A 16,764-nucleotide genomic window follows, 5' to 3' on the forward strand; every position below is an offset into this window, starting at 1 on the left:
AAAGGGAATGGAGGGAGTATGCAGGAGCTCATCCCTTCTATTCTAAATTCAAACACAAGTTCAATACAGAAAAAAAAAAAGATACAGGGAGGTTTTCAGCAAACATAAAATAAACTAATACAGAGGCAAAGCCGCAAATGGTCATTGGTGGCTTACGATATGCTGGGAAACCCACACATATGAACAGTAGATTCCAGAGCTGTAGAAAACACTGAAAATTTTTTAATATGGCCCTATGTTCTGTCACCAATATCACATACACATATAACTAAAACCAGAACTTTCTAGTCTGTAAAGCTGCAATGAATGTGACAGTCCTACCGTGGAGAGTTGAACCCGCTGTCCACAGTAATGCTGCTGCTGTCCATGCTGTCCAGGCGGGCTGAGTGGGTGGCTCGCTGGTTGTTGCTATTTTCTGTTTCCTTTGGGGTGAGAAGGGTAAGATTCTTCTCAAACTTTCGCTGTAGATCCCTCTCCTTTTCTCTCTCCAGGAGCCACTGCATGGTGCCAACATCATCCCTGTTCTTTTCTTCCTCAGCATTTTTGTTGTTCCCTTCCTCTGAGTCGTCGTCATCAGATACGTTGTAGTAGTCGAAGGAGGCCTCCTGGTTCCCAGTTGTCTCTTGTTGTCTCTGTGAAACGGGCATGACTTGTGTGACTGAGGTTACTATCGCTTGTTCAAGTTTCTCACATCTGACTGGCAATGTGTCAGAGGGGGTCTTTTGATGGGGCTTGAGCAGGGGTGTGCTAGACTTATGATAACTATTCACAGAAAGAGTGTTATGCAGAGGTTTAAAGAGTGTATCCTTGCTAAATATTTCTTTCCTTTTATCAAGACTGCTTGATTCAGTGTTGTGGTGTTGAACCAGCCGCCCGTTTGCGATCACCTCTGGAGTTTGGCCAGCAACTGCTGAACCACTGCTTGGGCCCTTTGGGGACTCCTCTTTGTGCACCCCAGGCTCCCTAGCAATATGTTGAGACTGTCTTTCTGCAGGAGTCATTTTTTTGAGCCCATCTGTCCCTGTCAGTGTATCATGATCCTCTTTATTCTTTCCCAGTGGTGATGGAGCAGTAAGCACAGTCTCACTGGACGTGTTGCACTGAAAATAGTCATCAACTGCAGATTTTGTTGTGCAGGAGTTGAGCTCACTATACGATGGCAAATTCTCTGTAGGCTTGCTTTGTTCCAACAGGGTACAAGAACTGGGGGTTTCTACACTGCCGCTAGCTATTTCAGGGATGCAAGTCTCTTTGTAGCTTGCAGATGAAATCAGAGCCCTTTGATGACTGAGCGACTGAGACGGCCTTAAGGTACTATCGTCAATGTAAGTTTGGCTTGTTGTTTGGTCATCTGGGCTACAGCCTTCACCTAGATCTTCAGGTGTGCCTAAAGTCGCTGAGCCCAGAGGTCCCTTGGAGTTATCCATGGATCTAGACCTTTCTTTAGCCTTACTGGACCGCTCATTCCTCGATCTTCTATCCTGTGTATGGCTGTGGCTCCGATGGACCTTGGAGTGGGAGCTTCCCCTGGAAGGTTCAGGGAAAGGCATTTCAGTTCTTCTTTTGGCCAGTTCACCAGACACGTCCCACTCTGGTGTCATGGGAAAGTGAGATTCAATCATGTTAGGATTGCTGTGCATTATAAAATTATCTCCCTTGTGCTCTATTATAAAACAGCCTTCCCGTGGGGATCTAGTCAAGGGGTCATAGAACTCATACTCCCTTTCAGCAGGTATATCCAAATGAGAGCCATCTGATGGGTCTCCTTTGGACACCCGAGTCTTGCTGTGTGACCTTGATTTCCCATGAGACTTTCTGTGATTCCTGCTCTTTTTACTTCGTCCGCTGTGGTGAGCGGAAGATCCTGCTTTGTTTCGTTGAGCTTTTTCTTCTTCAAGTTTCTTCATTAGTGCAGTGTGCCTCATGACATTTTCCACAGTCAAGTCTGGGTTAATGCGCCTGATAATCTCCATTTCTACCTCTCTAGGAATAGTGGTAGGGGTGTCCTCGTCCCTTAGTGGCCACTCCTCTGGAGGAAACTGGGCAGAGAAATTTGCCAACTGTTTTGTCTTGTCCTTCTTAAAACTTAGTCGGAATAATTTGAGTCCAAATTTCTTAGACTGCTTTTCTACATCCTTAGGCTTTGTGAGTGTCTCTGCTTTATAAGAAAAATTGACAGTACTTTTACTTTTCTCAGTGGGTGGGACCTGACCTAATGAAGGAGGACAGTATGAGTCTTTGCAGTCTTTTGCTGATTTCCTCTGTAGGGTAGATGCATGCATGCTGTGCATGTCTTCTCTGCAACAATGGCAGGAGTCGCAGTGGTTTTTGGGTAGTGTTCGGTCCCTGACGCATCCCGAGGTGGAGGGAGTTATAGTTCCTTGCTGCGGAGAGGTACATTGAGACCTGTCAGGTATCCTCTCATCCAAATGGTACCATTTACTGTTAGTTCTTATGAGAGATGGTGTTATAAAGTAAGTCTGTGGGGTTACAATGAAATAACCATCCGGAGTTGGGTATATTTTCCTCTCCCGTACAAGCATATTCAAGGTATGTCGAAGGATTTCTGGACTGGGTGTTGGAACTCCTAGAAATGACAGTAAATATGTATCAGGGAGTGCACAAAACCATGCAGGACCCTCTGGCTCCTCCCTCCCCAACAAAAAGCTGTTTTTTCCAATGCGAAAGCTGGAATCTGCTGAACAAACAATTCCAGTAAAGCACTTTGTTAAGCATTCCCTTGTCTGTTTGTTTTTCCACTTAGCTCCTACACTTCAGACATATCAATTATTAATTAAATAGAAAGGAGGCTATTAATGCAGTGTAAAAAACAAAAAGAAGGGGAGAACTTCTAGTCACTTCATTGAGCAGGTTACCTTAAGCTACAAGATGGAATCACTGGAAATCAAAGGGTGTCAGGGGAAACATTTCACTTTTATTTTTCTTACAACTAAATATTTATATCCCAGTTCACCAGAACTATTTATTATAATGCCCAGGCATGTATAAAATGGTGATTACTTGTTACTTTGGATGTCTAAGCTGCTTTTCCACAGAAGAATACTACACAGGAAAAAAAAAAGCATTCCCCCAAAATGCCCCTTAATCACAAACTCGATTGAACTGACTTGTTCTCCCACTAAAACATGTTTCAACTACATCAGCTTTAAAAAAGAAAAAACCCACACGCCTTGAATGCAACAGTTCATCTTACCCAAACAGACTTTTCCACTATGCTGGAAGTTACAGATGTAGCCCCTAAAAAGCCAGTTCTCAGTTCCCTGCATTTCACGTGACATGTGAGGGACACTACCTAAGTGCACATATAATATACTGAAACAGGGACAAGTATGACAGCCCTGCATCAATGCCACGTTAGCCATGTGGTAGACAAGGCATTGAGCCTGGTCTTTACTGCTACCAGTACTCCTGCTGGGTTCAGTGGTGCAGGACCAAGTTTTCAATACTTTCTCAGATAAAATAACAAGTTGTCAAGCTGTGCATAGCAATAAGTTCCATCTAGAGCTAAGGAAACAAGTGATTTAGTTCACAAGCTAGTTTAAAAAAAACCTGTTTATGCTGAATAAGAAATAAAAATCCTTCAAAATTTTTACCGGAAAAAACTATCTTCAATCAATGAATTTTGTTGAACTAAAATGCATTTTAATTTAATGCTGGGTAATGATTTGGTTTACATTTTTAGAACTAGAGATTTTTTTTTTCAAAATTTTAGATGGTCTACATTAAAATAAAATGTTAATATTGTATTTGTACTTGGGATCTTGGTCTTCTTTTCAACAAAACTAATTTAGAAAAACAAACAAACACACAAGCAAACCCCACAGAATCAGAGAGTAAATTAGGTTGGAAAGGACCTCATGAAGACATCTGGTCAACATCTCTACTCCTGCCAGGCCAACTTAAACCAGGTCGGTCAGCACCTTGTCAAGTCAAACTCTGACTATCTTCAAGAACAGAAATTCCAAGAAAACATGCATGCAAAAACATTTCAGCAAAGTATATGCTTTTTACAAAAATACTTCACAGAAAAATCTCAGCCAGGTGTACCTGCCACAAACACAATATCTTCAGTAGTGTCTGGTCACCAGCTCTTCTCCCACATGGCAAAGGCTGGAGCCTGCAAGCTCACTGATCTCCAAACATGAGGATGACAGCAAGGGCTCTGGCACTATGACCAACACCCCGTCAAAAGATTAGTAACAAGAAATAGAGAAGTTGTACGAATTCCTTAACTCACCCTCTTCCTTGCTACAGGGTTGCAGGCAACATAGTAAGTATTCTTATGTCTGGCTTTGAATGTTGTTTGAATTTAGAGACATGACCATACTGCTCACATCCAGCAATATCTGTAACTAAAAATCTTACAATGGAAACAGCAAAATGTTAGGAACAACATGGACACATGAGTGAAAGCAGTTAAAACAGAGAAGGTGCCAGGGAGAAGTACATGGCAGCAGTAAATATATTTCATGCACATTCCACAGAGCTGAGTTATTTGAGCCGATAAAGACACAGAAAGTAAAAGAGGTAAAGAAAGGATATAATTTGAGAAAGAAAATGACACTGAAAATTGGAAAGAATACACAAACAAAATGGAGTATCAGGAACATGTATTTTCTCCCCTTTTCACGTGAGTGGCCACAATTTTATGTGATAATCCTAGAGAGTGTAACAAAGATGCCCAGAATTGCTGGATGAGCAAACGTGCCAGAAATAGCAACAGATGGGTAAAGCTGAAATCTAGAGAGCCAGGGGAAAAAGGACTACCCCTCCCTAGCCCAGAGTCCTGAATCTCTCTGGACTGAAGCAAACAACATGTTGAGCCTCCTCTGGATGGTGAGGCAGTGGCAGTTGGAGAGCAGGCTGCCCCCTGCACAAGCTTCCAGTAAAGCACAGGAACACGAAAAGTGATTCCAATTCCCGCAACAACCAGCACTCATCATCTAACCTCTTCTTTCCTGCAGTGGAGCTGCTATGTCTGTTTGGGTAACACCACCCCTTTTAGGTTGTGCCTTTGCATCACCACCAGAAGTGGATGACCCCGAACCCAAGCTCACATGCTTCTCCATCTTGTGCTGAAAATGAGCTTCAGGATCCAGTCCTGGTCCAACTGAGATGTACTTCCTGTGTAGCAGCCAGTCTCTCTGCCTGTCTCTACATAAACCACCTGACTGATCCACTGGATTTTCCAGGAGCTTACACGTAAATGTCTCAACACATACCCACCTTTGCCTGTAAGAACCTGGTTCTTCGTCCTTATTTTACTTAAAGACTTCTTTTAAAGCACTGTTTCAAAAATATCGGAACAAAAATAAAAGACGGGAAAGCATTCTCCTGGGAGTTTACAGAAAAGTTATGGAAAGTGATTGATATGGATCTTCTGCTGTTTTATACTAACTTAAGCAAAAATGCACTGCAAATACATGGTAAAAATAATAACATGAATTTTTCACCCAGTAAACTATAATGACTACAACGTGTTGGGTAAACGAGTCTCTAAACACTGGATGCACAGTAGTTACACTAATTGACCAAGCCCTGCGAATAGAGAATGTGCAGATAAAAACCAAGGAAAAAAAGAAAATAGCATGCCTGGGCAGTCAATGATGCTGTAGACTTAATCATGTCAGCTCTCTTCCTGGAGTTGGAGACTGCCACTTTTATCACTCCCAGCACACCGTACGTCCCTGTGGTTCACTAAGCCAGCAGTGGGGATGGCAGATGCATCTTTGCTGCTCAGCAGTGCCAGCTAATGCCAGCCACGGGTTCTGTTCACATCTCTTTCAGGTACTCACAAAAGCAGAAACAGACCCGGACTGGAATTAAATTTCCTGTACAATGAACAGGAGAAATGACACTACTCTAGCTCCCATTGTTGCTATTTTAAATACACATTTCCTGGCTTTCTCAAGACTTTTCTCTTTACAGCAACCTGCCCACAACCTACCCCACTGCATTCAGAAGTCTCCTTATTGTCTCCCTCCATTAAATAGGAACGAGAGGAAAAAACCCAGTAGTTTAGAGATTCTAGCATATAAAATACTGCATGACAGCAGTGGTGTTATTTAAGATTATGTAGTAGTTTAATAATTCAAAAGCAGAAACTGTCTGGACACTGAATCATCAGACATGTACATTTTCTGCATCTCAAGAGAGTCTACTATGCCATCCACTGAGCTTCCAGACAGAAGATTATGTCTTGTTTGCTGCTCACAAAGAACACTGACCTAGAGTGAACTCAGTTAATGTAAGACACTTATTTTAAGTGCTACATATACATTTCACATATTTAAAGAGTGAACAGTTATGAAGGCGAATGTCAGAGGAATTTACCAGCTCTCAGAGAACTGTTCACTTCAAAAGCAATCTAGTCCAATACACAAGTATTTTCTACACTGAAATTTTGAACATCTTAAAGTGATTTTAGCAAGTATGTGGACAAATTAAAAAAAAAAAAAAAAAAAAAAAAAGAAAAAGAAAGAAAAAAAATCCTTACTATAGGCAGCATAGACAAAGGCTTGATGTTTTCTTCAGCCAGGTTCATATAGATAAGAGGGTCTGGCTGCCAAACACAGCAACAGAGGTTACATTCTTAGCTCCTTATATAGGATTTCAAAGATTTACATTTAATGTACAGGATTTAGACCATGGTCAATAAATTATAAAGTAGGGCTGTACAAACATCTCATTGTTTAATTCTAAGTTAGAATAATGGGAGCATGTGCAGTAAAAGCCCTCCGACTTTTTAAAAACCTGACAAATAACAAAAGTCACAAATAAGATGTGCATTATCAAACTTTTGCAATAAAATAAATTACTGAAAAATACATCTGAAGTAGTATTTAAATGGTGTTAAATCTGCTAAAATGATTTTCTCCTGAGCTGATGCTAAGGCTTAACAAGGGATAAAAGAAATACTCTGATTGGCTCATGAAATACTAGTTAAGGATGTGGAGTGGTTGCTATGTGATGTTATAAATAATTAGCATACCTTATTTCAGACAGAGCCATGGCCCAGATTTATGCCTGCACAATGGCTCAGCAAACCAGAGGTCTAGACTGCAAGTGTTAAGATCCTGCACTGAGGAAAGAGGTTTATTATTCTTGGGTAGTTTGAGAATAGCATCTGGGGTCTTAGGAAATTTATACACACCACGGAATGCAAAGAAGCATCCGTTCATTACAACACAAACAACACAGGCAGACAAGTGCTGCTACAGAGTGAGATACAGAGAGGTTATGTGACAAGGACAGATACATCTACACTGGTAACACTCTCCTCTCTCTCAGAGCATCAACACCTAAACAGGAAAAATAAACTATCAGAATATGGGAGGACATCAGATATTTTAAAATAGCCACAGTGAAAACAAGGACTCAAAGAGACACGACTGATTTATGAGAGAGTTTGGGCAGACAAGTGAAAAATATCACAGAGCACAAGAAAAGGTTCTGTTTACTGGAAAGGTCAAAAATTTTGGATAATCCTCATGCACTGGTAGAACATGTATGCTTGCTATGTTAAATATGTCATGCCCAGGAGAGAAAGGCATTTCACTAGAGAGGGGAAAAAAATGGACAACAAAGGGTGGATTTTTTTTTTTTTGGCCAAATAATTTTCTTTAAGTTTTGGGAAGTGAGGTGGGAAAAACAAGGCTCTCCTTTTTTTTAATCTCAGACTTGAGAAGTGCAGATGCACATGGCTAGTGGAAAAAAAAAAGAGGCAGCAAGAGACTGTGTGCTAATTTGCCTCAGGCTTCTTCTGAGCAGAGTCTACAAAACAATCCAGCCTGGTGAATTACTTTTGATGTATGGTTCTGTCTAGTAAGAATATCACGACACACCAAATCATGCTCCCAGGAAACCCAAGGGATGCCACTAGTAAATTATCATTTCCACCATGCAATAATGTTTATATAAAAAAATATTGATAGAATAATTGCAAAAATACTTGCAAACTATGGACCTCTTCTAGTACATAGCTATACAGAAAACATGCCTTGAAAAAAAAAATAATCAAAACTAATTAAACTGGAATTATAATTGTGAACTTTGCTTTCTTTGCATTCCATCCCTTATAACTTTTACCACTATTTTCAAGATCAGCCAAGAATACTGAAAAAAAAAACCCTGCTAAACTAAACCACAAACTGGGACAGAAAGCCAGTATTAGAAAAATATACTTGCAGTGTTTTTTTTTCCCCGAAGTGCAATTATTAAATGTCAGAGAGAATAATTTATTCCAAACACAGCTCTCAATCCAGAATTATATTTTAAAATCTCAGAACTTAGTACCACTTATAGCAAAAACCATGTAACCATCAAGGCTTTATTAAGTAACTCTTGCTCTGAAATGTAAGCAAAAAAATTGAAGACATTGAGACATGGCTATAGTTAGGCTGCCTAGATGAGGCAGATGCATCAGTAGTTTTCCTACTAAAACATTTTTAATTAGTTGCTTTTTACAGCTGTAAAAGAGGTAAAAGAAGTTTCTGAACTAGTTTAGAGAACTGAAAACTCAGGCACAGAATAATTAAGCATCTTACCCAGGATCATACAAAGCACAGTGAAAAAGCTGTGCTTTCTAGAGCAGTAAACCTCTGCCCCATGTTTTTACACCACACTTCTAGGCGTCTCTACAAGATGCATTTTGCATGATTCACCAACTCCAGATACAGACTGTCAGCAGGGAAGCAGCATATTCAAGAGTACATTCTTAATATAGGTTTCCTTTTTTTGATGTTACAGTATCTTTAATCCAAGACATTTTCATTTTACCATTTGACAAACATTATCAAATGCTGACAAGGATATCTTCTGAACAATACACCAGCATTTAGGAACACAACAGGTATATGGCTCTCCAAACCTTTCAGTCAGGGAGAGAGTTGTCAAGTTGAAAAAAACAAAACAAACCAACAAACCTAAAAGATTTTTCAAGCAGGGGTAGTACAGAAGCAAAAGCCAGAACTGTGTCCAAAAAAGCTCTGAAAACCCCTGGAAACCAGGCTGACAACCTTCTGTCACTTTAAACGTAACCTCTCCCTGAAGCAGGCACGTCATTGTCACTGGACTCTATTACTTGCATCAGGCCACATCAGTTTAGAGAGCCTGTCCTAGGTGGAGGAAGGCATGCATCTTCAAGAGAATGCTCTACACAGAGACCTTCATGAGGTTATTTCTGTGGAGACTGGGCAATGACACTTGAACTGGTTGAATAATGTCCACTGAGCTCTTACGAGCTAGCTTACAATTGGCTTGAAAGCCATAAGGTGGAATAAGTCTGCTGCAGTTAGGATGTGTGCTTTGCTCCCTGTAACTCCTAAAGAAATCCTAAACACTTTTGACTATGATGTTATTTTGTGAGGAAAATCACAAACAAGCTTATTCCACTATCAGTCTAAAAAAAGAAACAAGATAATACAGTTTTCCGTTTAGTATGTCAAGTAATTTTTAATATTTATATAAAGTTAGGAATTAACTCTGCAAAATGCACCCTGCCATGAATGGCCCTGTTGAAGAGAACTGAATTCTCTTGTATGCTTAAGAATAAATAAAAGGTTGTAAGATTAGAATCCTAAAGCCTTCTTTTACTTTTGGGTAGCATCTCAGGATTAATCAATATTCTCATCGAGAAAAGTGAAGAAAAACAGACTGCCTAACACTGAAATTTCCTCTTTTAAGGAAGCGAAAAAGACAGGCGACCTTTTGGGTACGGATTAGGGATTCTTTAACTGCCCTGTTACAGACATGCGCCCAACTGACCAATTATTTGTTAATGTCCGGTTACCTGGGAAGCAGGTTGTTAGGTGCTCCATTAGTGCTTCATGTGTGACTTGTTTTCGGGCAGAGTTCATTGCTGAGATGGCCAAGCAAAGGATTTCCCCAAGTGGAATAAACTGTGACTGACTGATGGGAGACATGCTGATGGGTGATACATCACCTGTAAAAAGATAACAGATGTGCAATGAAGCGTTTTGTTTAAAAATCTGCTCATAGAACAAGGATGTAGAGATACAAATGGAGAAGATGCGCACAGCTCTGTAGCCTTTGCACTGAGCTGCAGATAAAACTCTCACAATGGAGAACCATCCAACAGCTTATTTCAAAACTTAGGACTGGTGAACTTCAGAAAATGGGAGACATATACTGTACGCAGACATAGTTTTTCAAAGGGTGGAATAGACAGATTCAGAAAAATGTCAACAAATTAGCACTTACGGTTGCAAAACCTCATGCTTAAATATCCTACTGGATAACTGCACAAAAAAAATAGTTGCATGTATTTCTCTGGACATAAAAGGAGAGATTCCATTCCCCTTTCAAAGGCCAGATGCATGGATCACCCACCATTTCTGCTTGATGGAATATTTTTTCTTAATAGTAATAAAGATCAGAAAAAATGTTGCTTAGTTAATTAATAACATTTCACTCAGCTGATAAAGCACAGAACACTGTTTAGAGGCACAAAAGCATCATCACACACCTTAAGGCCTTAGCAAATCTCTCCCGGATCTACATGTCAAATGCCTTTGCACAGACTACGTATTTTTTAGAAGAGAAGTTTAACTGGTTCCAGGATGGTCTGAAGATTAACCTTGTTATAACTTTTCTCATATTGTCTTTAAAAATAATTCATTAACCTATACTTTAAAAAATTATTGAAAGATCTTCAAAATGAAAGTTACAGGATAAATTACAATTGATAATTTTAGCATGACTACAAAAACACACATATAGATGTGCCTTTTAACATACTTTATATAAATACAGAAATGCTTTCAGATTTTGCTCTGTACCTCCCTCTTGAACTGGTAAAAGTTCCCCAATGATCTCTAACAGAAGGAGCAGCAGGTTAAAGGATCTCCTTTGACAGTGGAAACTGAGTAACATTAATAGAGAGTAACAGAGAGAACAAGGGGTGCTTGACTACAAACCCTTTTCTGGCCACAGATCAGTCAAGAGCTAGTGATTAAGTTTTACCTAAATGGCTTTGAAATCTCAGGAAAATCATCCTGTTTCTGCTGTCACGGAACAATGTCTTGAGATCATATCAGGACTCAAATTACTGGAAATTAATTGAAATTCAAACTTTTCTCCACAATTTAAAGGATCTAATACTTGACCTATTAATTCTATATTCTTATAACATCCAGTAAACAGGAATAGCAATTTCTAAAACTGATTGTCAAAATGCATTTCATCTTGCATTATACTCAGCACTTTGGAAAAAAAAGAAATAAGTGGTGGGAGTAGCAAATTGCATTAACTGCTTCAGCGAGACTTACGAGCACTATTTTTCAATACACCAGCTGTACAATCTGTTGTACACATTATCCAAGACACAACAATGATTTAAAATACACATTCGTGCTATGCTGTCTCCTAATTGCTTCTGCTTAATCAGGCCTGACCATATCAATGCCGCAATCTCAACAGCGCAGCATTCCTCCAGCTCCAGCACAGTGCAGCCCAAGAACCTCCTCTTTCTTATCTGACCACAGAATGATGAACTTAAAATATAATCTTTTCTGGATGTTTTTTATTCATATACACCTGAAAAAATTCCTGCCATGTTCTTTACAGACAATAGCAATCAATAAGATCGTAAGCAGCTTACAGGGAAATGTGAGAGATATGCTTTCACATGACTTGGGAGTAAACACCATTTGTCCCCTCATAATTTCAGAATGGATAAAGAACATCACACATTATATTACTGTTTACTAATGCTTATACCTGTTGTCAGCTTAAAATTGTTCATAGATTAATCTTTGCAATCAGTCAGACACTTAAGTTTACCAACTTTGATCAACAGTCACCATGCATTTTGTATAGGGGATCAGTCTTTAAGATTAGTTTCATGTCTAAAAAGCATCAAAATTATGATTAGAATGATGCAGATTTAGCTAAGCAATTTAAGAAATTACTGTCTTTCACACAAAGATTATCCGTGTCACGAGTATCCTTGTGAGCACTACTAAGTTCAGTTCAATGCAATGTCAGATTGGCGAATATTACTCTTGGTTGAGGTTTACCCTCAACAGGTTCACTGGGCACTGAAATGGGCTCCCTGGGTAGCTTTAAGGGCATCCAGGTGAAGGGCAGTAACTTCCTGAATTATTTTATCTAGATCACCAATTTCTCAAACCAAAGCACCGTGGTACAAGTATTCCTGTGCCTGCTCCCAGCCAGGCACTCACACTGCTGCCTGAGCAGGAGGACGACCTCTGTTTTTCCCTTGCACCAGAACAATCTACTCACCGCGAACCAGAATGATGTTTAGGATATACAGAATGGGCCTTGATACCATAAATCAGCTTCCTAAAGTGGGAAAGGGCCTCGAGGAGGATTATAGATGAAGCCTGGCAAGTGTAGGTTTGCTCTGCAGCTGCCACCCGAGGGACGAGGACTCAAACCAGTTACTCTGGTCACCCCTGTGAGCAGCCCATCCCTCTCCCCTGACTGCCAAGAGTGTGCAGAAATCCATCTCCGGGATCACGCCCAGCCAGGACTTGTTACCTTAAAACTGGCTAAGGACAAGTTAAGGAAGTTTACCTGGATTTTAGTAACCTTGCACTTTGCACAACCTTTCCTTTCAAAGCAGGCCTCCAGCATGGAAATGCTTTACTAGGTCAGCGTGCAGGAAACATCCAGTCTGCACATTTGACCCCTGCCAGCTGGGATCTTGTCAACAGGAACAAGCCAAGAGTTTCCACCAAAATACTAACTATACTTCACATAACTCACCAATATAAATAATTCAGCATCAGTTCCTCAACGTTGACACAATCTCTAGCAAAGTATGCTATAGTTTGTGTGCCAGGGTAACATACATCCTGCCTGCAAATATTTGGGAGCTTAACAATTATGAAGCATTTGGACAAGGCCCTCAGACGCATAGTGTGAACTGTGGGGTTGTCATATGCAGGGTCAGGAGTTGGACTCGATGATCCTTGTGGGTCACTTCCAACTCAGGACATTCTATGCTTCTATGATTCTATTAACCACTTAATTAACTATAAAGAAAACTGTAATTATCTATAAAAACCTAACTTAAATAGCTTTAAATGCAATGGAATTGGCCAACAAATACTGGTTTATGTGAGACCCTTTTTTTCTGTTTTGTAAGGGACGACTGCCAGTTAAGCCTTATTCTTCTCCACTGAGTGCTTTTCAACCTTCTTCATGATGACAAGGGAACTCTTGTTTCACCTCTGTTGTGCCAGAATTACCTCCATAGCTTGTTGTGTGTAGCTGTCCACTGGAGATAATTACTGGCTCTTGGTTTAAAAAGGCTAACACACATCTGTAAAACTTTCAGCAGACCCTTGTGATAGAAAGCCAAAACCCTCTCACTCAGAGAGGCTCTAATGTGCCAAGTTTTATCTTAACAATCCTGTGGCTCTGGGAAATGACAAGCAGTCTGTGGTTATAGTTAAGTGAACAAACTTCTTTGATGCACAACAGAAAATATCTTGCATCTACAACTTAATATATTAACAACAATTATGTGCATAAATACTGTTTAGCCTGTTCAACAGAAGGTTTACTACAACTTCTTTGGGGAAGACCTGCTTTAAAAAAAAATAATTAAATATGCTTTTCCTTATTTATTTTTTTTAAGACCACATCACTTAACATAAAACATTTAGCATATGGCTCCTGTTAGCTCTGACTGATGTTTGTCTCAAGCAGCTTTCTTTTGAAATCAAATTACTATCCTTGACTTTCATATGTTTATGTTCCAAATTAAATGAAAATTGGAACTCAGAAAGCAGTTTTCACCAGCTGACTGCATGTTTTGTTTAAATAAGATATACATATAGGTATATATATATATATATATAGTTTTAGCTCTGCTTCTCCAGTGTCTTCTCAAACTTTTCTCTGAAGAATTAAAAAAAAAAATTCTAGACTTCTCGTTTAAAGTGGCACTTAATTTTCAAAAATGTCCAAGCACATAACAAACAATTAATAGGATTTGTCCTCATTTATACCTTGGGGATTTGTAGCACTACCCTGGGGGAAAAAAATATAATTTTTGTTACTTAGAACAAAACATTAGGTAGCACATAAAATAAACATTTATCTCTTATACAGTGGATTTCAAAAAAATTTAAAAAACAGGGTAACCATAACTATCCTTAGCATACAGATGAGAAAGCGATGGCCTGTAAATTCATACATCCTGAACCCACACCAGTCAGAACCTTTCCTGTTCCAGTTTATCTACTGTCTCTTTCCTCTGAAAGTCTGGGTACCACCATCTTAGGAGAAAATGAGATGGACTATATTCTGCACCATGTATCAGCAATTAAACTACCAACTACATACTGATGACAGAATTTTTATTAGCAATTCTGCTGCTGTAAAGAAGTGACCTGGAAGTCAAACTCCCCGTCTCATGAAGTTTGCATGAAGACTGCTTGAAAAATCACCTCTTGACTTATAAATGGAACCAATTCAGTAAAGCCATTGTGAAGGAAAACTAAGGAAATTACAGTGCAAAGCCACACTATATTAGAATTTATACACACTATTTCCCTGAACTGGGGAAGTGACCATCTGATTACACTCTGCACCCTTTAAAATATAGAAAGTCAAAGCCCAGTTGCTCTTCTCCATCCAGCCTCTCAACACCTTTTTAACCTTTTGTTTCCTAAGGATCAAGACAGATTTTAAACACGATTTTTAGCATGGTTTCCACAGGAAATGAGGCTTGCACAATCACAGTCTGTGTACGTGCATATGCCAGAGAGGTCAAGCCTCACTAGACAACAGAGATTCCAAAGCAAGTGTTTGCTATGCATGTTGCATCTGCACAGAGCTTCAGGCATACCCATCTCTCACTAGACAGGAGAGAATCCAGTCAAAAGAACACTTGTCAAGGGAAATTTAACTTCATTACTTTCGCTGCTTACAGTACTATGTTATTCATCAGAAAACATCATAAGAGAGTACAGTAATTTCATGGCACCTCATGAGTACAACGGTGGTTGCAACAGAAACCCCTTACAAAAAAATTCTTGCCATCAGCCTGTTCTGGTCAACACTCACCTATGATTTCACTCTGGGACAAACTACAGAAAGGTCCTTTTCAAACAAGAGGTAGCTCAAAAAACTCCCAAACTACTGGCAATGGGCAAAAAGAGGGCTCTTCAGCCTGGAATATTTATTATCACCTTTTTTCAAGAATACCATAAGAGAAAAGCCTCTTCTAGAGAAAGCAAATTTTCAGATTTACTTAAAGAAGGGACAGATGCTGAAGAAGTTACATGTCTGGCCTGGGTTGCACATGACACCTTTCCCCCCTCCAAGCCCCAGCATGACTGAAACACTCTAATTATAGAATACTTATACAGATGTCGCAAACAAAACCTTTCTTAGGTGAACTCACAAGAATGATAAGTAATTGCCATTTTAAGCCATACGATGTTTCCATCTGATTAAACAACAGGAGGGAAGAGGAAGAACATGCAGATTTCTGTGGTATTACCCAGGTTACTCTGAAATACCTTGGATCCGCACTAGCACACTTACACAGAAAAGGACACATTTTACTGGCAAAATCTTAAATAAAGACAATTAGAAGGTGTGTTGCTTGTGCTGTTCTCAGCCATAGATAAATCATCCTTTTAAAACACATTTCCTGGAGCATTTTATGAAGCATACTGCAGGTTGTGTTTACTAGACAGTTACACATAGCAGAGGACTGATAAAAATAAGAAAAAAAAAATACATTACAGATTTGTCCCTTTATTCCTGTTTAAGAACACGTTAAACAAAGGCTCAACAAAAGCAGTAACGCAATCACTAACCAGCAAGCTCCTGCACCTCTGAAACGCATGCACACCAAAACATACCTTCCCTTGCAGATACACATCATGAACGTGACCTGGCAACGTGAACACTCCAATTCTAACCAGCCTGAGGAAAACAACAGCAATCTTCATGATGACCAGTCATATATCAAACACTGGCCTCTGAACAAAGTTCTAGTCCCTTGGCAGTTATTAACTTCAGCCATGTAAATTGATCTTTTTAATCATTCAGGCCCAGCTAAAAGCATGATCTCCAGGTTCACCACACAGCACTAACTTTCAGAAACAGGTGCTAAATTGTCCACAGTCAGCAGACTCGTCTTACATGCATTCATCCTCCATATTTCCTGCGATTTAAATTTCCTTTTCTTCATTCATGTCCTGTGGCCAGCTGCCTCCTGATCCAAAGTGATATCCCAGCACATGTTACAACTACGATCACAAAAAGTTTCTGCTGGAGCACGGAACTTTCCCAGAGGATTCAGTTGAGGAGATTTTGGTGGTGTTGCTTATCCTGGGAAGGAGGAGGGTGGGGCTTTATTTTTTTAATATATTGTGTGCTTTAGAATGTGTTTCCTCAAACAATATTTTTCAAATGCATCTTTTAATAAATGACCACATCTATATTCCTGGCACACAATATGTTAAAAAGGGGGACTTACCTGAACCCCTATGGTCTGGTTCCATGCTCCAGTATGGTATCCAAAGTAGCTGTGATGTAACAACAATGTGCATATTGGGGCTTTATATCACTGTGGAAGCTGGCTGGCTGCAGCATTAGGTCAGCACCACAGGACCTGAAAGAAGAAAAACAGCATGCTTTTAGGCAATAATATGCTAAACACCCACCTCTTAAAGCAGGAAATACGGGCTTCCAGAAGATAAAAAAGAATGCAGTATCTATGCAGGTCCACTGAAA

At 39.6% G+C, this 16,764-nt stretch overlaps 1 protein-coding gene across 16 annotated transcripts in view; it reads right to left on the reverse strand.

Moving 5' to 3' along the window:
• STOX2 (storkhead box 2) overlaps positions 1-16,764 on the reverse strand; it is a 144,774-nt gene that overhangs the window by 9,917 nt on the left and 118,093 nt on the right. For 9 of the 16 annotated variants that reach the window (XM_065061218.1, XM_065061219.1, XM_065061226.1 and 6 more), the window contains 2 exons: positions 9,812-9,964; positions 322-2,587 (listed from right to left, as the gene is read on the reverse strand). In XM_065061218.1, coding sequence (XP_064917290.1) covers positions 322-2,587; positions 9,812-9,964 — 2,419 coding nt within the window. Of the gene's footprint in view, positions 1-321; positions 2,588-4,068; positions 4,190-4,258; positions 4,382-9,811; positions 9,965-16,170; positions 16,445-16,507; positions 16,643-16,764 lie in introns of those variants that run through there. The other 7 variants (XM_065061223.1, XM_065061221.1, XM_065061220.1 and 4 more) reach the window with 4 other exon arrangements.

Source organism: Columba livia, chromosome 4 (genome assembly GCF_036013475.1).
Source record: "Columba livia isolate bColLiv1 breed racing homer chromosome 4, bColLiv1.pat.W.v2, whole genome shotgun sequence".
Taxonomy (NCBI): domain Eukaryota; kingdom Metazoa; phylum Chordata; class Aves; order Columbiformes; family Columbidae; genus Columba; species Columba livia.